This window comes from Narcine bancroftii, chromosome 8 (assembly GCF_036971445.1).
Source record: "Narcine bancroftii isolate sNarBan1 chromosome 8, sNarBan1.hap1, whole genome shotgun sequence".
Lineage (NCBI taxonomy): Eukaryota > Metazoa > Chordata > Chondrichthyes > Torpediniformes > Narcinidae > Narcine > Narcine bancroftii.
The window spans coordinates 28,851,491-28,875,327 of record NC_091476.1 but is presented as its reverse complement, the minus strand read 5'-3'; the positions used below and the strand labels follow the sequence as shown (position 1 = coordinate 28,875,327).

The 23,837-nt window shown below is 38.2% G+C and overlaps 1 protein-coding gene across 5 annotated transcripts in view; it reads right to left on the bottom strand.

The window, feature by feature from the left end:
* Positions 1-23,837, bottom strand: part of dacha (dachshund a) — a 404,574-nt gene that overhangs the window by 250,422 nt on the left and 130,315 nt on the right. The window contains exon 1 of one of the 5 annotated variants that reach the window (XM_069893414.1): positions 21,055-21,275. The exons of the other annotated variants lie outside the window; for them this stretch is intronic. Within the exon in view, the coding sequence (XP_069749515.1) occupies positions 21,055-21,119 (65 nt within the window). The 5' untranslated portion in view covers positions 21,120-21,275. Of the gene's footprint in view, positions 1-21,054; positions 21,276-23,837 lie in introns of those variants that run through there. 5 annotated transcript variants of the gene reach the window in all.

The window sequence follows — 23,837 nt, the reverse complement described above, 5'->3', positions numbered from 1 at the left end:
GCCGTTCAAAGTATCATTAAAAGAAAAGCCAAATAAAGATCTTATATATTTTGGGTACTAATGTTGGTCCATTGGAAACAACACGAGTCAGAGCACAAGGTCAATGACCACTGATGCAGCCAAGTACCAATATAGGTTTCATTTCTCTGATTCATTTCATTCCATTGAGTTCCCAATTTCCACTGTCCACAGCCAGAAGGTGCCAAGTGAGAAAACTATAAGCATCCTAACAGAAGAGTAAATGGAGGAAAGGGCATCTCTGAATTGCTGTGGCACCTCCTGGATGCCTAAGGTAAAGTAGCAGAGCCTGTGAGTGGCTTTGTGCTCCCTTTGTGATTTGATAATGTGACTGAAAGAAGAGAGAAGATAAAACTGTCATTGAAAGCGGAGTGGCGTGATGATGTAGGTGGGAGATGTGAGGAAGATGCCTCTCCTGACAGAATTAATTAAAACCCATGTTTTAGAAATTTCAATATAAAGCAACAGTTTTAAATCTTTTTCTAAAGATATTATAATTGCAGCCATAAATAAATCTAAAACACAGACAATGAAAAAAAGACTCTTAAAGAAATGACTGTTCCTGAAGAAATGGGGCCTACCTTAGAAGTGGATCCTGGAGACTCATTGCTTCTCCCTCCAAGATTAAGTCGTCAAGTCCCAGCGAAATTGCAGGTGACTCCAGCGCCACCTCCCCGGGGAAATTATTTGATCAGCTGCTGAAGCCTCAAGACCAAGCTGTGACTCTGCCTACGGATTAGGCTGAACCCTCGCTCCCCAGCATTCCTGGATTGAGGGGATAGCTGAAATCCCGCAGGCAGGTTCAACAGACACATGGAAGTGGAGGAAGACGTCAGGACTGAAGAAGATATTTTACAAGTAATGGAGGGAGAAGAGACACTGATACAACAGGGAAGGCCCTTACCTCAATATGCTGTCCAGGAAGGTAAAGCTAGAATTTCTACAGTTACTTATTATGTAGGTCAATTGGATACATTGTCAAAACAAATTAAAATATTGTCGACCCAAATGAATCAAGGATTTATGTCAATTAAAGATCAATTTGAATAATATTAAGACTGATGTTTTAAGATGTGCTAAAACAGTGGATAAAATTCAAATTCAAATTTTAAAAAACTGAAGAAAATTTTCAAGATTGTCTTGAAGAAGTAGAACAATGTAAGGATATGGTTGGTAAATTGGATGATTCTTGTGTTGCTTGGGAAATTCAGAGAAAAGAGTTGCTGCAAAAAATTGATGTTCTGGAAAATCAAAGTCATAGAAATAACGTGAAAATTGTGGGTTTGCCCGAAGATTTTAAAGGTTCAGATCTGATATTTTTTTTTCAAAAATGATTCCTGAAGTTTTGGGAACTGAACATTTTCCAAATGAGTTGGATTTGGATAGAGCTCATTGAGTTATTAGGAAGAAACCTTTTCTGGGACAATCACCATGCTCTATTCTAATTAGATGCAAAGTCTATACTTGTCACAACGTACATAACTGCAGACTTCTGAAAGTTGTTTAATCTTCTTACATTTCATTCACTGTTTCCCATCTGTTGACAAATGTGGCCTTCAATAAAATATATTGATTTGTAGTTTTTGTTGTGCAATGGATTTGTATTAATCTTTAAAGTTAAAATCTTTAGTTATCAAATATATATTTCTTAGTAAGTTAGTTTGTGGGCTGGACATAGGGACACACAGAGGTCACATTACATTTACAGAAACTTAGAGAGAGAGTTCATTTTTGGAGTTGGTGTCTGGAAAAACAGAGCCATAAAGCAGAAGTAGTTCCTTAACTGAAAACTCAAGTACTATGTGTGGATCTTAAAAGCATGTTTGTGTTCATTCAGCCTTATGCTGACAGCTGTTTCAAAACTCAAGTACCATTAGAATGGCCTGTGTAGACTTTACAGTGATGAGGGCAGAAGTTTGTGGATGTGAGGTGCCATTGTGTATTGGACAGAAATTAAATGGAAACAGCGGTGATGTTATGCCACATGATTTCAGAGAAACATAAATGAAGAGAGAGGGACATTTTGAACCCAATTTGAAGAAATTGACCTTCCTGTAAAGGACACAGGGGTAAAACAGTAGTTTTTGGAGAAAGAAGGAGATGCTGTTCTGTATTATATTATCCTTATCATAAGAGATGCACAAAACCAGTGGCTATAAAGAAGTCACTTCATTGTCTCTTTGAATAAGGAGGGCAGTTTCAGAATTGAAGATACAATAACCAGAAAAGGTACTGATGTGTGTTACTCCTGGAAAACACAACAATTGCTGTAAAGTAAGTAAGACCACTTCGCTCTTGATTAAAAGAGAAATCAGTGGAAAACAGGCAAAATAAGAGGGATTTTGTGAAATCACTCAGAGGAAGAAATATTTCTGAAAGACAACTCATCAAAAGACGAGAGTTTAAAGAGAGCTGAAGACATAATGTTTTAAAATGCTTCATAATTACTTCTGACTTGCGATTTAAAAATCTTCAAGCAAAACAAAAGATGTTTGATGCTGAAGTTTAAAACTGACTTTTCAGACTCAAGATTAAACTGTAATGTTTTGAATTGTAACACACACACACACACACACACACACACACACATTTGAGCATAGTGGGTTAAATTTAGAGTTAAGAAATGTTATGTTATTAATAGTTTAATAAAAACTATTATTTGGAATCTATCATTGTCTGGTGAATTGCTGTTCCTTTGTTAGTACTAATAAGATTTTATTAGTTCACAACAGTTGACATTGCATTCGATTAACTGTATTTCAATAATTTGAACCACATACAGAGAGTTGCATGTAAATGGCTTCCACAAGAGCTATCAAACTGCATTTCCCATACGTTTTAGCCTTTGGTTTGATTGTACATACAACATTACTATTGTAGTCTAGTTGTATCAGATGTTAAACTCCTTACACTAGTATGCTATTTTCCCCATTTCTGTGATTGAATTGTAAAGCATAAAAGAACTATGTGACAATGGTTAATAATACAAAGATCCTGAGACCCATTAATGTGTCCTCTTCACTCACATACACAAACATTTTCCCAACCTGATTGCATGTTTCTTGGGTCTATTATGTTGTTCATTCATCAACATTCCATCACATTTAGGCACCAGGAGATTTGGTCAAATTTCATGTGCATTTCACCTTTCACACCATCTGCCTCAACATGCAGGCTCCAGTAAACAAAGCGGCCACACAATTATTCTCTTGGAAAGATTACCCAAAAAAAACCCTCATTTCTATGGCAACCAAGTGTTTAATAATTGCATGTTTATTTTATTTCATAAAATGTTTTCTTGATCCTTTTGGTCATTCCCAGCTGGAAGTTAATGGAACAATCAAATTTTAAAATATTCAATATGAAACAGAAAACTAGATAGTTCATTTTTCTAGTTTGCCGTGGGTATAATTTTAAAAAGTGGCTGTCATTATATTAAAATTATAAGCATCAATTTACGTCTGTTTGTGCATCTATCATTCGAAAACTAAAACCATATAATTAACCTGAAAGTATCAATGGGAAGCAGGAGAATTCCTGCTCTGAATTGCCCCATTTTTTTTCCCTTGAAGATATAGCTGAAAGAAAATAAAAGTAAATGTTTAAAAAAATCTGAAGGAACAAAGGAAAACAGGCTTATTTTAGCCTGCAGAAAGTGTTTGTGAGAGTCTGGGAACTGCCATTGGCAGAGGAATGTTAACATCCACTGCTTATTAACTCGGCCACATTCCTTTGATTTAATTCTCCAACTCTATTAACAAATGGAGGAAACTGAACGTGTAACATGCTTTTTGTTTTGGCCAGAAAAATATTTTCTTTTTGTTGTCAAAGTTGATCCTGCACAAATAGATTTGCCCAGTGCCTTTTTTAATTTGTTCAGTAATCTGCTTTCCAACTGTTGCAGCGAATAACTAAAAAAATAATACAGAGCTGAGCATAGCATCATTTCCCATATCCCTTCCTTCAGAGCTACTAACATGATAAAAGTCTGCTTTATTTGCAAAGGGCTCTCATTGGCAGCCATTAAAACCCCTTCATTAGTTTGATTACCTGCCATCATTACCACTACCTAACTAAATGTTGAGCTGAACGGGAAGAAATTTTCTTAAAATCTCTCTATTTTAACTATGGCAAGACTTTCTAATTATGGTTTCAACAAAGAGTGTTCCACAATGCTCACACCATGTCCTCAGTAACAACATTTCAGTCGTTGTGGTAGCAGGGGTACGTGCTGAAGGATGCACTGACATGGAGCCATCGCGAATGCACTGTGGGAGGGATCACAGTCTGGAATCATTCTGTAACTGGGCTGAGACTGAGAGGAAGCCCCTCAGACAAGAGAGGGGGAGCATCGATAAGATGCCTCAGTGGTGGAAATAGTGTAATTAGAGAATGTATCTAACAATACAGATTGGAAATGTATGGACATGACACCAAAGATGCGAAAAGACTTTAATTGTCTTTCTCTATCTGTAAATAATTTATTGTGAATAAAGTTTATTTTTGGATAAAATAGTTGATGTGATTGAATGTGTGTATAACAAACATTTATTTTATAATCCAAAAAAATGCAAAATTATTACCCTTTCCTTCAAAGCACACAAAGAACATGTACTACGAGACAGATCACCTTCAGAAGAGATCAAACAGTTGTCTGATGAAATCACCTTTCCAACTTACTCACACAAGCATAAGATTTCCTACTTTTCTGCGACTAAAAATGAGGGAAAAGGAAAGATCAGTCATTTCTTTGGCAACCTATTCTTTATTGGCAAAATCAACTCATTTTAACAAGATGCCATCCTATCATAATTATATTATGGTCAGGTGTCTAAGATCATGCACGAAGTATTTCTTCCATCTCTTCCCTCAATGCAGGCAATAGAAACCACAAACATTTCCTTGCACTCTGTAGCGAGCATTTTCCATTTATTTTGGAGGCTAAAGCCATCTAGTCCACAGAGCTCCCATAGAAACTGCCACTCTGTGCAGGTATTGAACAAGAAAATCTGCAGATGCTAGGGTTGAGTGCAATACACAAAAGTGCTAGAGAAACTCAGCATGCAGCATTCATAGGAAGTAAAAGGCAAACAATCTTCTGGGCTTGAGTCCTGAGTTCCATGCAGTTAATGCGACTTTTCTTAGAAACAAACTAATCACCTGTGCATTGCCAAGGGATCCACACTGCAACATGACTATAGCGCCCAGCACAGCTGGCCAATTCAAGAACATGGATTCATACAAGGCAGCAAAAATCAAGTTGAGCCCCAACCTTTAGATTCAGAGTTCCAAAAATTCAGTGCACTTCTTCTACAGATTTTACACATAAATGTCCACGTCCAAAATTACTTACGTTTAAGGTATTGTGCATGGCTTAAAACACAGCTGCTTGAAAGGCTAAGGAAATCGGCTGCCCAAACAGCTTCAAAGTTATGGCTTCTCTACCTGAACCTGCTACCCCATCAGGGTAGATTAAAATCATGATACCTTTTCACGTAGGACTACATATATTCAAGGTAAAGAAAGGTTGAAATAATAACGGCGTCCTAATGATATTATGCTCTTCATTTATAATAGTCTACTGTCAAAATGGCAGTAAATCAAATTTTAGGGCAATCAACATTTTCATAAGCTGAAAGCAACAATAATTTTAATATGAATGATAAATGATGAAATGACTAACATGTTCTTTGCTATTTAATTAATTTTTAACCCAAGATCATTAGGTTAACCAGCAGTTGCATGAGCAAAAATGCCTTAAAATTCAGTTCCTTTGACAACAGGTGCTCTTGCAGATTGCCAAACCTCATATTTTTGCAATTACTCATGGTCCCATATTTTATTCATTTAACATAATTACATACAAGGCTTTGGAATTATTTTTCATTATTCAATCTACTCTGAAGAGAAAAAAAACTAGACACTTTGGTGAGGATCATTTATTTGATACCTTAATATTCAAATCTACATACAATAGCTGCCAGCTGGAATTTTCTTTTTAAAGTAATGGTACGGAGTGACTGAATATGACCATTAAATAATTCTTGAAAGCATGCAAAGAATATGGGCTTCCAGCAGTGATTTTTTTTTTGTACTCAATAACCATGTTGACATCAGTACCAACTTTTCAGCATTTCTTTATTTTTCATTTACTGCTCTCTAACTCTGCGATGTGCAATTGCAGGTCTTATTTATATGGTAATCACGTGAAGCCATACATAGTACACTCTGGGTGCCAAAGAAGCCACGTTGCAAAAAAAAAAGTGAACAGCTGGGGCACAGTCAAAATCCTTGCTGTCATCCCTAATTGGCAACATTATTGAACACTTCTTTAATGATTTTGTGATAACAAATGTTGGTATTGTGCAAATGTTATAATATTTTGTCCACATTCAATAGGTTTCTGCCTTTATGTCTGTACAAACAGAAATTATCTTGGTAAAATGCTAAGGTGATACACGCAGAAAATGATTGTAAAAGTGTCATTTAAAGGGTTAAATGTATTTCAATGGACTCCCAACTCAACAGCACCCTAGGTTTAAACTGTTGCTTCATTTTGCATTTTGGCATCCTTGAAAGTCCCCATTTATTCTAGATGATACACAGTACGGCACTGCAATTCAAAAGTGGGGTAGAAAACCAAGAAGTAGTACAATTTTAGAGGAAGTGCACCTCATTTTAATCAATGAACTATGATGATACTTGCAAATAAGTTTCACAAATCACACAGTTTTGTCCTTTGAATGAAATACTATCAAACACTTACAAAAGTAAACCACATAAGTGCATGAGGGGGGAAAAAAAGGAAAAAATCTATTGAAAACCTAAATTGAAGGAGATGCTTTAGGAGGAATGGCCATTTTGTGTAAACAATATTCTAAATATTTAATAGCAACAGAGCCAAACCAAAAGTGGAAATGTGGACTGAAACTACAGAAAATGCATCATAGTACACTAGATTAGTTTATTGGCTTTTAGGACATTTGAGAATAATAGGTTTCTGAAAAGAAATTTTCTGAAAATTTCTCGAGAAGACTAGCAGCTGAGAAACATACTCCACTGACGTGATATTTTTGATATTTGCTTTAGATTATTTCATTCCATATTTAATTTATTTGTGAATACCCCATGTTTGGTTTATTCGTGTAATGTATCTTGAAATGCATGGTGGGTGTGTGGACAAAATGTCACATTTAAATCCAATCCTATTAATTATGGAATATATTAGCTCTGCTGGGACTTGATCTGAAAAGGACAATGCTGTCAGCACACATAGAGAAGCTCTCTGGAAGTACTGTCTGGTTTAGACAATGCAGTGTCCCCTGTTGAGACACATACACACACACGCAGCATATTTCAAGCTACCATACTATATTAGCCATCAAAGGTATTGCAGTTAAATTGAAGCCGTAAAAATGTAAAACCTTTTCAATGAGGGAATTTCCATTTTGCAAAAGTTTTTTTTTCTTTTCACTGCAGTTTCACTTGCAATTTCACCAGGGCTCTTTTGATCTTTTCTCCTTGAATCATCTTCAATTGCTACAAGGCCATTCCAATTACTATGTCATGGTCTCCTGCTATGAAATGACCACTGAGGTAAACTTTAAGTAAATTCCCAAAAAGGTGACAAAAAGAATATGGAGTTCATAAACTCACCTATCCAACTGATCTTCGCCAACTGAAAAACTTTAAAATAATGGGAATGCAAGACATGAAATGCTGATGGAAACCGATTCAGTTTTCAAAAAATAATGTTGAAGAAGAATGTAGGCATTAGAAAAGATAAGTACAGTTAATGGGATAACTGTTTGCAACAGTCAGTACAGGCAAAATTGGCCTGTGTCTTTCTTCTACTCTGCTATTCAACAGCGCAAAGTTGAATAAATTTTTACCTATTCTACAAGTGAAGAGCTCATGAAGATGAACAAATTGATTATTAAAACAAAAGGACTATATGCCAGGCCAATAACTAGGAGACTGCACACGCTTGAATCTGTAGCCAAATATAATCTGATACAGGAACTCAGCAGGTCAAGTGGGGGAAAAAGAATGGTTGACGTTACAGGCTGAAACTCTTCGTTGAAACTGAGCAACAAAAATGACTACTAATGCTCGAAGTAATCCATTTCAAATTATAATTTCTCTCTCTCTCTTTGCCACATATCATTTTCAGGCACGTTATAAGTGGAGTCCACCAGACAATGACATGTTCAATGTCTTTGCTCCCATAAACACATTTGACACATGTGCAAACGTTCTAAAACCTCTGCAAAAAGGAAGTTTCTTTTGCAAAAACTGTGGGAAGACTGAAGACCCACAGAGGTGTCAGGAATGCTTGAATTTAATTTTAACTTTAATTGGAGAGAATTATCCAGGAAAGGCATTGACACTTATTTTGGTATTGCATTCAGTTCTTCTGTTTCAATAACAAAAATGTTCTCAGTTGTGTTACTCAAACTGCAAGATTGTACTCCAACATCATTGGTGCAATCATTAAGATTTAAAAATTTGAAGCACTGCTTTGGAATATCAAGCTCACATTATGACAATTAAATTGTACTTGCCTCCAGCGGCTTTAATTTAAATGAATGGAAATACTGCCATTGTTGAACACTTTTTAAAGGACTAAACATAGCCAAAGCTATAGAATGATAGTCTATAGTTATTGAAGTGCAAAACTGCCTACTATTCAGCACTAATTGAATCAGCCTCACCATGTGGTCTTGATGAAAGGTTCTGGCCCAAAACTTTGACAGTACTTTTCCTCCCACTGATGCCACTCAACCTGCAGAGTTCGTCTGGCAAATTGAATTTTGCTCCAGATTCCAGTGTCTACAGTCTCTTGTGTCAACACACCTCATGGTGAACTAGCAAAATGACCCCTTCTGTCATTTAGAGGAAGTCATAATGTAATGCTATGAGTTCTGCAAGGATGTTAGTGCAACATTATTACAGGGCCAACGACCCAGGTTAAAATCTGGCACTGTCTGTAAGGAGTTTATACTTCCTTCCCCCTGTCCATGTGGATTTCCTCCAACCCTCCAAAAACAAGCGAAGCCTGTAAGTTAATTGATGTTCCTGAGCAGCTCGACTCATGGGCTGGAAGGGCCTGCTATCGTACTAAAAAAAAGATGAAGCTTGAGTCTTCATTAAATAGTACTGCACTTAATCTTTAAATCTTATCTGTTACATAAAGCTTTTAGAAAAATATTACATTCCCAAGCATTGTGGTAGATCTTGTGTTGTTTACCACAGCAGCTATGCAGATCTTAACAAGCTTCAGCCAGCTGCAGTCCTTTTGCAAAGCAGAACAGGCAAGTTTCTGGAAACTAGACTTGGTTCAGAGACCATCTGATGGCCTTCTGACAGTTTGTCAAAGTTTTTTTTAAAACCCTGTTTCTGATTGTTTCCTATGTTTAGAAATGAATGGGAAATACTTCTTGAGCAGCAAAAAATAAATAAAAGTTTTATAAATACTCAGTCCATATCAAACCTGAAGAAACTTACAACGATATGATGTACACAAAATTATTTTCATTTGATGCTCATGTCAAAAATATGATAAATTCTGAACTATTAACGGAAAATATTCTCAGCACTCAAAGGGTATCTACAGAGAAAGAAATACAATGAATGTTTCAGTTTAATGCGAGAATTGTCACTAGAATCAAAACACAGCCTGGTGCACCTTGCAGTACTCAAAAGGTGTTGAGCCCAGGAGAGCAGTACTTGTGTTTTTTTTTTCTGAAGACAGGCAATGATACATCATTACCGACACTTTGAAATCTCTTCTATTATCATTTCTACATGCATGTATCCCTCAGGCAACTGTGTGAAACTGAACTGGATTATTCCCAACCATTTTGACCCTGACTTGACCTAATGACTAAGTGTCGACACTAAGACTGTCTATTTCAGTAATATTGCTCTACATCAACCTACCTCAGCTCATAAGCTGTTGAAACATACATGTAGCGCCATCCAGCCTCATTCCAATTTCCAAGGTAAAGCTTCATCTTCTAAATTTCAATGAGTCTAAACCCCACCCCAACCACCTCATCCATTCCTCTTTTTGACATTTTCTTATCCAGCCTCATTCCAATTTCCAAGGTAAAGCTTCATCTTCTAAATTTCAATGAGTCTAAACCCCACCCCAACCACCTCATCCATTCCTCTTTTTGACATTTTCTTCGGCCACATAATTGTCCAAATTTCTTGCTCTTAAAATTCTGACACCCCAAGGAGTGGCTTTAGATCAAATGCCAAGAATCTAAGCTCTTGACTTCCCTTCCAACCTCCAGCTCTCTGGTTTCCTTGGAGAAACTCCTTAAAGCTGATCTTTTTCACCAATGGCTCAAAAGTAGGGCAAAAGGTGACACAACTTGATCAACCTCGTACAAAAAAAACCTCAGTATTTTCCCCCCAAACTTATCAAGGGCATGTGATCTGTACCACATGAGACTATTTTCCGGTGAAGGGAGTCCTGGTGCAAGGAAACTCAAAGGTGACCAAAAACAAACAGTGGGTCAGAGTTAAAGCAAGGTTTGATTTGAAAGGTCGACTGTCCGTTTCCCTTCATGGGAATTTAATTTTGACTTTAATTGGAGAGAATAATCCAATGACACTTTCACTGCGTTCCTCCAGCAGTTTGCTTTATCTCCTCTAGATTCTAGCATTCAAATGTGACCAATTCGCAGGAGCTATCAATATCAGGTAAAGATTCATACCGGATGGTGCATCCAGATATTTAAGAGGTATTTAGGATGTGATACTGTCCTGGACAGTTTTAACTTTTGCATTTAATTAATGGAACAAGACATCATCTTGGTATCTCTGTTGGATTAAATGGATCCATTAGATTTGTGGAATCTGCAACAATCTTTATTTTACCCCAAGCCTTTTCCAACATATTTTATTTTCTATCAGTCTATTTATAGGCCCTTGCACCTTCTGACATGTTCTTGGTAACATAAGCACACTGCCCAAAGGGTTTTGTAGGAGCTGTATTCCATGCATTACACAAACAGCTCAGCACGGCTTCACAAAGACCAAGTACACCACATTATCCAAGTGATGATTTCTATACACAAAGGGTAAACGTACAGATCCAATGTATTAAATTATTAAAAAGACAAACTAAGAAATTTGTTAAATATTAAAATAGCCTTCCAGAATATTCTGCATTCAATAAGAAGAACTGGTTAGATTGAATGACAAAACAAGACCTCGGAATACCTCTTTCCCATTGAAATTTCTGTGTCGTTTGCATACTATTTAAATGAATCCGAATGGATTAAGATACTGGAAGACTTTCTGAAAGGTCTCCAACAAACACCCCAGAAGTCTGTAAAACTCTATTATAAAGTAGCCAAAGTGCACCGCGAGGTTTTGTAGCCATAGTGACAGCTCATAAATCATCACTTATTGTCTGCCATTATAAATGTGACAGGTTCACACTGTCATAAAGCTCTGTGCACTTTGTATTAATTTTAAGGTGTTTCCATACATCACATTTTCCAAAAGAAATGTCATGACAACCAGTGAACACTTTTGCTGTTATCAGATGCTGGGCAGTTCATGAAACATCCCTTTCTCCATTACCTCTTTCCCTCTCCATTTATTTACTTGCCATATTGAGTAGTTTATCAGAACACTTCAAGTACATTTCTTAACTTTCAAAAGGCATAATATGCTCAGCATAGCAGAAAATATAAGGGCATACCAGTTACTATGGCGATTTAAACTGATCAATTTTCTGTCACTGTTCCAAAAGCAGTACTCTCCTGTGGTTTAAAGTACTAATTACCAATGCAAAACGCTTGCTAACATGTTCAGCTCAAGTACAAAGTTGTGCATGGCTAATTCATGAGCTGAAGCAGTTTTTTTTTTAAGTATTGGCACAGAATGAGTAATGTCTTTGACATCTGTGCAGTCCTCAAGTGTTGTTTTCATATTCTTTCATAGTTCCTAAGCTACGTTTTGTCCCACATGTTATATATAAAAATAGATCCCCAAAATCCAAATTTAGGCTTCAGCTTTATACTTGAGTAAAATGTCTTTGGCTGCATTTCATTTCCAATGAGAAGTGTGTTTACTTCAGCCTTTAGTGCTAACATATGGTTCATCGCTGGTGTTCAGTCCTGTTCATTTCATTTCCTTTGTCCTGAAGGACATTAGTTCTTTTCAGGGATTGATACTCAACTTTGTTCCCAGAGCCTTTTTTTTTAAGCTATCCATGAACCTTTTCATGATACATCTATCCGACGAAGCACAAAGTAACGGTTGGTTTAGAAACAATTTGCATGTCAGAGAGCCCCAATGCAAACTTAAACCATTTATTTTATTAAAGAACTTTTCATTTCCTTAAAGAAAGTATTATTTTATACAGTCATAAGTTCTGAAAAAATTATATGTTGCACATCATCTTGTAACTCTATTTTTGACTGTAAAGTATCAGTTATTATTGTTAATATTTGCACATTAATAATTAAACATATATTACATCTCTTGTTGGAGTGCATGAGAACAAGATTTTGCTATCATATAGTGTTTATATTCTGTATTTTTTTCACCGAGTAATCTACATTAAAAAATGTTGGTAAAGTTATGCTCTGTGACACAAGTAGCTAACTCACTGGAACACATTTGTTGCTACCCTCCATCTACCCTCCAAATACATAATACATTTTTCATCCAGAAAAGCTGACAAACTACAAAAATTATTAAATCATTACATTCACCTTCCATTAGACAGGGCTAATATTATTAGTAACCCAAGGACAATATTTTGATTATGGTGTTTTTCCCACCTGGGAAGGATGACTTCTATTAAATTAATATAGGCGATCATCTTTTTGACAGACACATGTGGTCCTTTTTTTTTGGAAAAATAACGGGGTATCCAAGGTGAGAGTGAACCAAATTGTGGATGACAGACCATAATCTTGGCCATGTCACATCATCAGTATGTTGAATTGGCAGGGTCCAATTTAAAGTAAATTAAGAAAACCCATTATAAAATAGTATTCACAAGAACCCTTTTGGATGCACCACTCTGCTTTATAGTGTAAAGTTCCATCCAAAATATTTCAGGTTAGGTCACCTGAACCGGAGGCAAGATGTTAAAAGGGGTTTAAACACTGTCCACATGATCGAACATTTTTATTTAAACCAGAACTCTGAGTACTTGAAAAGGTATTCAGCAAGTTTCATGCAAAGCTCCAGAACAGTGAATGTGACTTTGTGCAGAAAGGAGAAGCTTGTTTGAACCTAATAGGTTTCTTTTTCGAACACAGCAATCCTGTGATATTTCCGTAATGAAGATCTTCCAATGTGCCGGCATTGTTCGTTCATACTGAACGAGCAAAACCTGCAATTTTCCAGGTCAGTGTGCCTTTTTACACAGCACCGCGGTATCGAAAGAAGCAGGATATGCAACTCCACTGTGTCGACGTCGACTGTGATGTATAACATACACGTCCGACATAACCTTCAAAACAAAACAGCGGTAGATCTTGATGTGCTTATCCTGCTAGCAGGGAACACGTATAGCACACTTGAGCCCAGGCTATCATGCCTGACTTCATGATGCGCAGATGATGCAGAATCCGTGTGAGCAATGTGTTTGTGTGATCAGAAATACATTGGAGGAGGATTTGAATAGTAGTGGGGAGGAGTTTGATGCAGAAATGCACGCAGACCTTAGATGCCGTAGACGGAGATGTTTCCTTCTTGTGAGTCAATTTACGCTGCTGTCAGAAAGAAAAATGAGGATAAAAATTTTGATGAAGGTGAGTGGAGAGCTCAGGATACTTTTGACTTTGTTTTGGATCTCTGAGCCACATCTGAGGTACAAAACAACAAACTGGTGATAACCTCTGGAACTTCAGCTTAGACTCGCTGTTGCCTTGTGGTGGTTTGCTACCCCATGTGAATATTGATCCATACATTGTCTCTGGTTCTGGTGTGGCCACTATCTGTGTATTAGCACACCAAGTTACAGGAGCATTAAAGAGGGCCCTGTTTTGTTAACCTGCCGAGTGGTGCTCGACTCCAGGGGACAATGGATGCATTTATAGAATGGGGGTGTCTGATGTGTGCTGGCACACACATCCCCCCCAGGAGGGCCCACTAGCCTACTACAATAGGAAAGGCTGGCATTTCATTGTTCTACAGGCGGTTGGAGATCACAACGACTGGTAAGGATCATGCCCTGAGTTACAATTTTTGCGCTTTATTAATTAATGTGCTTCATATGTTCATCTAAACACAGACCTCTTGTTGTTCCAGCTTCATAGATGTGCATGTGGGTTGGCCTGGGCGTAACCATGATGCTCTAGTTTAAGCCAACTCGCCCATCTATAGAAAGACCAAGGATCAAGGTGGGTACCTCTTCACACGTGAGGTAAGTTAATGTATCCCACTGTATAGTGATTTATGTCATTCTCAGAAGGTGTATAAGCAACTTATACATCTACATTGTTATGCCTATAGAAATCTAAAACTGTTAATGAGTGGAGATTTCTGTGCATCTAATCGGAGACCCAGCTTAACCACTGAGGAAGTGGTTGATGAAGGTGTTCACTAACCGCAATACGCTTGATCAATGGCAGCAGAGCTATAACTTGCATTTGAACTTCGCAAAGATTGTGGTGGAAAATGCATTCAGACGTCTAAAACCTGCTGGAGGGGTCTGGCCAAGTGACTTGATATCTGAAACACTTTTGTATCTGACTTTGTTGTTGCCAGTGGATTCTGTGTCATCTGCGCATCTCACAACATGTGAGATCAACAAGGAACACTTCTTGCCTGAGTGGAACACTGATCTACACGATCTCCCTTAGGAAATGGCATAGTTGCTTATCAGGGTGGACAAGCACACAGTATCCAGGAGATCAGTGAGGCAATTGTGTCCCTTCTGTAAGAAATTAAGCTAGTAAACGACAGCTTTTAGTAGATGTATTTAATGCACTTGTCATAGAATAGTAGTGAGCAGGAGACATGTAAATAAAAATAAAAACTTTTAATTCAACTGCATTTAACAATTTACAACTGTGCAATAAAACCATTCATCGATGACCACTTGCAAAAGTCACACCACTGCAGCAGCTGGAGGAGGGAGGAAGCCAAAGGACATTGAAAAGATTCATATGCTTTGTCTGAGGGTTGCATGAGGTCACTTTGCTGGGTGTCAGATAGAAATATTAGCTATGGGGTTGATGAGTGTGGTACTGTCACACGGTAGTTTGTGGCAGTGACATGGGAAGTTGAAGATGACGAGCAGAGGGTGACATTCGAGTCATCATGTCCCTCGTGACATGAGGCTTGATTTTGCATTTCTTGCTAGAAATCTTTGAACCTTTGTCCAAACCCTGCCATCTCCTCTGAGCGGGTACATCTGTCTGCCTCATGTGCTGCCATCTCCACCTCCTGAGCCTCTCTCTTCATCTGCTCTTCATGAGCCCTCTGCACCTCCTGTTGAAAACACTCACTTTCAGCATCCTCATGGTCCAATGAGTGCACCATCTCCTTCATTTCCCAGGTCACCACCTGTCCCTTGGTAGGTCTTGGTCTCATCTTAGGTGGCTGGCACCCTGGAAAGCAATAGAGCACAAGCTACATTAGAAAGACCACTCTTTATGGACAGACACACTGACAAAACATGACAAAATTGGTTGATCACGAGAAAGAAATAAGTTTTTACCTGGTTGCCCTTGAGGTACAGGTGCTGTATTGCCCAGCTCCGTTTCCATGCCACTCGGGACTCTGGCATCAGGATTGCTGCTGGAGAAGGGAGACGCATCTGGAACCATATCAGGGGATGATGGATCATCAATGTTCCTCCTTAGTGTGCTGAATGGCTTGTGCCCCAGAGAGCATAACAAAGTTCAAAATATGGTCAGTCCAATCGCCCCCTGCCACTCTTACCATTAAGGTAATTTACCTGATGGTGCTGTGACAAAGTATTTAGAGGTGGCTTGGGAGGAATTGCTAGAGCAGCTTGCTCTAAAACAGAATTTTTGCAGGACTTTTGCAGTGCTTTTAACAGAGGAGCAACAAAGAATCAACATACAGCTTGCCTAGGAGAGCATGTGATTTTTCCAGGCAGAGAGAGAACAGCTTTGCTCTCAGAGAGGGAGAGAATGAGAGAGAAGGAGACACAGAAATCAGTTCCAGAGGGACAAGCTGGCAAACTTTGGCAGGCTTCCTGGTCAAAGGAGAAGATTGGCAGGCTGAAAGGTAACTTAAAAGAAAGAGGATCATCTGGAGAACCCTGAAGGGGGAATGTTTCACCAGCAAGACTGATTGAGAAGGAATCAGTTGTGGATGTCCTGGAAAATGAATCTCTTTCTGAAAACCAGCAAGAACCCTTCTGAATGGTAACCATTTGCCTGTTAAACACCAAAACCTGGTGAACTTTGTTAATGCTAACCTCTGTGCACAGTACAAGAATTGCCTGCAACCAGTGAGATTGGACTGTGATCCAAAGAACTTTCCTAATCTTAAATATACATTACACACTCCTGCTCTTAGTATTAGAGGGGGGGATTAAGTGGGTTAGATAGGTAGGTTTAGTAATGTTAAATTCTGTTTTCTTGTTCAAATATAATTAAAAATTACTTTTGTTTAAGTAACCCTGTGTTGTGGTGCCAATCTATTGCTGCTGGTTTTGGGGGTCCTCTGGACTCCGTAACAGTGCTTCCTACTAAGGCTTGCTAATCACCTGGAATTTGTCGCGACTAAACCCCCTTTTCTCATTTTTAATGCAACCCAATCTAATATCAGCCCATCCCTCACCGTGTCCATTATGTGGCTATTTATTTTGTTCTCTGCACAGATAGTGAGGAGCTTGCGGATCTCAGAATCGCTCCTGTTGACAGACATCATGGTCAATTGATGCTGTGAACTGACTGTTAGCTGCTCCATGCTGATAACTGACTTAACTGTTGGTTTCAAATGTTCAAATCTTGCACTAGAATGTCGCGCACATTACGCGCCATCAAAGGTCATCACAATGTCATATGAATTAGCGGAGTTAGTCCCAGAATGCCTGAAGTACATTTTACACTGCAGGCATTCTGGGAATTGTACTAGGTCCCTTTGCAGTAAAAAGACAGGTGTGGAATGACACCCCCATTCAGTTTCTGTGCTTTTTACAGAGTACACATTCCGGAAAAAAGTAGAAAATGTCCCAGAATGAACTGGCTGTGTAAAATTCATATATGATTGGACACAACTTTGTCAGTAACTCTTTTTACACTGATATGATTAAGTATTTTTGGTCCTCCAACCCAATGCTCATAGTGCTACTTTTAAAGAAACATCCATGAGGTTTCACACTGCTCTGATTGGTCTTGTGCAAAACCCTGTCCTTCTCAAGCAATCTCACAGCCAAGTATGGCCCGTGGTTCAGTACAGAGAAGCAGCCTGTGAGGACAGGAGCTGGGTGGTGAAGTTAAGGCAATGCAACTACTCAGCAGTAAGATATGGGACTCCACAGTGGCAGCTGACTGTTGAGCTTGTTCCCACAGACAAAATCTCTGGGTTATGCAAAGCTGCTCACCCAAAGAGGGGGGGGAAGACAATAACTTAGAATTAAAGATTTTGGAAAAAGCCAAGCCACGCATGGCCAGAAAGAAGTCATTAGTAATATTATTTGTGATTACAAGATTTTGCCTGTCCTTGTTAGGTTGACCATTCATCCACCGCTGAGAAATTAGGTGGATGTTACAGCAACAACCGCTTTTCAATCTCCAATATGAAAACAAACAACCCAATTGTAACAAATACTGAAGAGAATTCAAAACTTAATTAACTAAATTGTCAAATACAAAAAACATTATTCAATTACTTTCACTCTTCTTTTGAAGAATATAATAGTGTCCGTAAATCTCATCATTTATGATGGATATGATTTTTAAAATTAACATTGAATAATCTAGACCCCTCATATTCATTTCAAACTAGAGCATTCCTTATTTCCTGCATTTACCATGAGAATGAAAAACTCCACTAGGTGGATATACTCCTTCTGACATTCTGATTATTGTTTGCCTTACCAGAAATAATAATTTGACTTTTATTTTTAAAATTAATTCTCCTTCCCTTTCCTTTCCTTTGGGTTGACAAAACTCATCACTCGACATAGGTTCACATTTAGAAGTTGTTGAAGAAATGAAAGTACATCTGTGCAAAAAGGGTCTGATATTTTCAGCAAGATTACTGCACACCCACCCTCTGTAACCCCTTCATCACACTCCTGTTTCAAAGCCCAGCCCCCATCACAGGTACATTCAATACTTTCACATTCTCATGAATGCAAAGACCCACAACTGGTTTCTGTTTCTAGCGTACCTGGCTATGCACGCTAACTCCAGGGGAAAGGCCATGAAGCTTCAATAATTTACCACTATTTATAGAAAAGAAATCATGCAGCAGGTTTGCTAGTGACTTGGGTAACTAAGAATTTCTTGAAGCTAGTTGAATATTCAATGTGTTTTAAGAGTTTTGGGCTTTATTTAATTTCAAACAAAAAATATAATTTTGATTTTGAACAGATTTTAATATTTTTTGGATCTTTCTGGATGACAGAAAAATTCTGTATTTTGACCACACTTGGCATAGTAGAGTACGTGGCTATCACCATTTTTATTTTAAGTGGAGCTTGTTCCTGCCCCATGATGGAGTCAAGATATGGAAGACCCTCCAATGCATAAAGCATGATTGATGTTGTTCCTGTTGACAAGTTCAGGGCTCAGCGACTGTGGAAGTTAAATGCTAGCATTCTTCAGAGCTCTTTAGAGAACTCAGATGACGTCACTGATCCAAAGGCTGTCCCAGACTTTTTGGGAGCACCGGTGGATTTCTGTGGGGCAGAACCGTTCCAACAACACAAGGGCAGATCATTGTCCTAAATCTGGACACAACTGTGCCATTCTGAAGGATGGGAAAGATAGTACGGTTAGTCTTTCTCCCATGGACTTAATTCTCAAACATTACAATAAAATGCGTTTAATAAATTAAATTAGTTGAAAATTAAGTTGTGAGGGGAGGGAAAAAAGAGTAAACATTGGGTTTCTGACTTTCTTTTGAAGGGTTTGTAACATCCAAACTCCCTGGAGAATTTTAAACACTACATGAATTCGCAGCAAATTTGGACATACTTCACATCCGTGTCTTCATTTTTATCCAAAAACTTGGTACACCATACAAGGGAAAAATGTTGATGGAAATAACATACATTTTTGCACAAGCATAATTTCATTTCTTTAACAATTTGTAAATGTGAACAAAAGTCAAGTGATGAGATTTTTCACTCCCAAGAAAAGGGAAGGATAATTAATTTTAAACACTGTCCAATTAAAAAGTGTTCAATTAATTTTTAAAAAAGTAGCCACCCGTAAATTGGAGGAACAACATCTTATTTTCTGTCTGGGCACTCTCCAGATGGATGGCATTAACACGGATGTCCAGTTTCTACGAAGTCCGTGTGCAAATGCAGAAAATGAATTGTCAATGACCTTGCACTTCATGGCTTTGTATGCTTGAAGTAGACTTTAAAAATGGCAGGAAATCACAAATATCGTTACATCTAAAAAAGGTACGTGATAGGAAAATTTTAAGGTGATTTTTGTGATCAGCTTTCCAAAATTCATAAAATACATCCAAAAGTGTTCAGGAAGCAAAATCTTCATTGTCCAGTGTAATCAGAATACAGAATGTCAGAAGGAGTATTTCCACACAGTGGATTATTTCATTCTCCTAATAAAACAGAGGGCAGGGTATGAAGGACAATTTGAGTTAGAGTTCAGAGTTTGAAGGGCAAGGCCTAATCTTACTGTATGAGACAAAAGAAATTAAACATTCCCCTATTAAAAAATATGATAGCTTTAATCTTGATAATATGACTAACATAATTATATTGTTAAGAACTTTAAAGAAAGTAAAAAGCATATTCCATGGAAGGAGATAGTTTGATCTCCAGACTCTGTGGGCTTCACCTCCAGACTACATCAGCGAGAATTGGTAAGAACATCTCCTCCACAATCTCCATCAGTACCGGAAGAACACCGGGCATGTTCTTAGCCCCCTGCTCCACTCACTATACACCTAGGACTCTGTATGACAGCAATACCATCTACAAGTTCGCTGACAATACCACTGTAGTGGGCTGTATAAAAAGAAGTGATGAATCAGCATACAGAAGAGAGAGAGATTAAAAACTTGTCTGAATGGTGCATCAACAACAACCTCGCACGCAATGTCACCAAAACCAAGAGATGATTGTTGACTTCAAGCAGGGAAAACCAGGTGTACAATCATTGATAGATCAGAAGTGGAGAAGGTGAGCTAATTTAAATTCTTGTGGGTCTCAATCTCAGATGATCTTTTCTGGAGCCAACACACAAATGGCATCATGAAGAAAGCACATCAGCACCTTTACTTCCTCAGAAGTTTGCAAAGGTTTTGCATGACATCGGAAACCCTGGTGAATTTCTACAGATGTGTGATGGAAACTGTGCTAACTGTCTGGTATGGTGACACCAATGCCCTAGTGTAAAGCCCTGCAAAAGGTAGTGGACACAACCCAGGACATCACAGGTAAAATCTTCCACACCATTGAGAACATCTACAGGGAACACTGTCGTCGGACAGCAGCAGCAATCATCAAGGATCCATACCATCCAACACATGCTGTTCTCGCTGCTACTCCCTAGAAAGAGGTATAGGTGCAACAAGACTCAAACCACCAGGTTGGGGAACAACTGCTGCCCCTCCGCCATAAGACTCCTCAACAACAAACTCAATCAGGGACTCAGTTAAGGACTATTCCTTGTGCAATTGATTTTTCTCTCTCTCTCTCTGTATTGCACAGATAAAATTTATTTAAGTGTTTACATGTGTACATGGAGTCAGTTTTTTTTTGCACTGCAATAAGTGGTAATTCTGACTCGCCCACAGGAAAAAGAATCTCAGGGTTGTATGTTACGCCGTGTATGTACTCCGACAATAAATCTGAAATCTGACCTATCCTACCTGCACCAGGTGTTTGAAAGAGCACTCCAACTAATCGGATTCCCTGCTCTTCCCTGACAGCCCATCAAATGCCTCTGAAGGGATGAACGATATCGATGATGTTTTTTCCCAGCATCCACTTGACTGGATTATTTGCCAAGTATGTTCATTTCAGCTACATCACAGTGTTGATGGATCCGTGAGAACATGAAGATGAGCCTCAGCCGTAACCTGTTTTTCTGCTCAGGATTATTTCAAAATCATCTTTGATAATTTCAGCATAAATACTGAAAAAAATGTACCACACAGTAATTTGTGCTTTTCTGAATTCTAATCAACATATAAATATAGAAAAGGATACAAATTTAATTTCTTTGTATTTAAGTTTGTTCTTGTCACTGAGTTAGTCCCATGAGACAAAAAAGTTCTTGGCTTATGCTAAGTACATTAAGTTGCATCTGTCAGTGTTACTATTTGCAGTGAAATGTTACAGAAAGCAGAATTTCATTGCAATCCAGGTCTCTCATTATCTCACAGTTACTGCCAGCTGACTTTGAAGCTGAATGGATTGCATATTAATGTTGCTAGAAGTTTATAGTAATACTGTTTTATGATGAAAGTTTTAATAAATTTGCATAATCTCCTGCAATTTAAAGGAATGATAGCTTGGTGAGATTTTGCATTTATTTAATTTTATAATTTGTTGCAATATTGACTTTGACTATATCGAAGGCAAGCAGAAGATTGGTGTCAACCTCAACTGCATTTAATATACACCCCGCCTCAAAAAAATATGTTATCCCACACAGAAACATCAACTTTATTTTGAAATGGAGGACAAATCAATTAAGTAACTTTTTTTTTTCATTTCACAAAATTATGAAAAGGTCAAGTAGGATTTATCATCAAAAATCACATGATTCACCCATGTGAAGAGTTTACACATAACAAAATGATAACTACTTGCTGACTCCACAGAGCTTGGAAGAAAAATGAAGAGGAAGCAAAGAGCCTGCAAGGGGATAAATGGGATTGTGAAATTATAGCTATTGTGGAGAATGGTTGAGGAACAGGCAGTACTGGCATGATTGAGGAACATTGGTTGACAAGAGATAGTAAGAAGCTGGTCAGTAAAAAGGAGGAGGTCTATGCCAAATATTAGCAGCTGAGATCAAGCCAGTTAACAGGTATAGAAGTAAGCAAGAAATTAAGAGGGAAAAAGGGGGTCATGAGATATCCCTATGATAATGGAGAATTCTAAAAGATTCTATGTATATTAAGAACAAAAGTGTTGCTAGGAAGAGAGTATGTTGCCTTAAAGATCAGTGTGATGATCTAAGCAAGGTCTTCACTGAATACAGGCAGTCCCTAGGTTACAAACAAGTTCCATTACCTGGGTCTGTCCATAAGCCGAATTTATACACAAGGTGGAACAGATACTTACGGTTCTTATTTATTGTTCGTGGGGTAACATTATGCACCCACGCGAATTGTGGATCAGCCTTTTCATAAGTACAAGTTGTTCATGATCTGGAAGTTTTTAACCCAGGGACTGCCTGTACTGCTCATCTGTCTTCTGTCTTCCTAGGGAATCCAGAGAGGGTTCAGTGATTCTTGGATGATGGCAACATTGTGGGGGAAGAGTTGGAGGTGTTGAAACACATGAAGGTGGATAACCCCTGGGACCTGATTGGGTGCATCTTCGGATCTCATGGGAAGCAAGAGGAGAGATTGCTGGTGCTTTGGCAGAGATTTCTATATCTCCATTGGTTACAAGTGAGAAACTGGAAGACTGAAGGATGTTGTACCTCTATTTAAGAAAAGTTGCAGGGAGAAGCAAGAGAACTACAGGCCAGTGAACCTTGCATCAGTGGTGGGAAAGTTATTGAGACAACTCTAAGGGACACAAATTATTTGCATTTGGAAAGACGAGGGCTGATTAAAAATCAGTATGTCTTCGAGGGTGGGAAATATGTCTAATAAACATGATTAGCTTGAAGAGATTATTACATGATCCCAGTTAATTTTCATTTTAATGGGACTGTCACTTTAAGAGAACAAATCAAGCAGCAAGCCCTGCAAGCTTTGGAGATTGACCGTGAGTGGCCAGGCTGGGGACAGCGTGTACTCAAATTTGCTACATCTGAGAAGAAGAAAAATTATGCCAGGAACACAGGTGCAGAGACCATGTGACCAACATATTAAAGAAATCATACACTGTTTGATCAGGGGCCATTTTAAGGAAGCAGCACAGGAGCAGCAGCTCTCTGAGGAATACTGTCCTGAAGCGGCTTCATGTGGCCAAAGGAAAGGTCATTTTTGAAGGGAAATTGTTTAAACCCCATTGTGATCACTGTGACAGTCATTTCTCTTGACCCACGAAAGGGTTCTGGAAGCTTTGTGAAAGCCACTCAATACATTTTCCCTAGAAAAGGAAAAAGGGAATTTTGACTACCACTCATCTGAAAGGACATTTCTCAGAAAGCAACTCAACAAGAATTTTGTGAGTTTACAACAGTCTGTCACTTCCACCTCATTTGTAAACACTTATTTGCTTCAATTTAACAGTCTGGATGACAACATTAGATTTCTGAGACTGAACTTTAAAATGATGCTCCAGAATTGAGCTTAAGCTGTAATAGCTTGGGGTATTTCCACACACACACACACACACACACACACACACACACACACATATATTTGCACATAGTTGGGAGTTAAATTAGATAAGTTTAGATAAGTTAGATAAGGCATTATATTAATGGAAATTAATTAAAATATTAATTTAAATATAACACCTACTT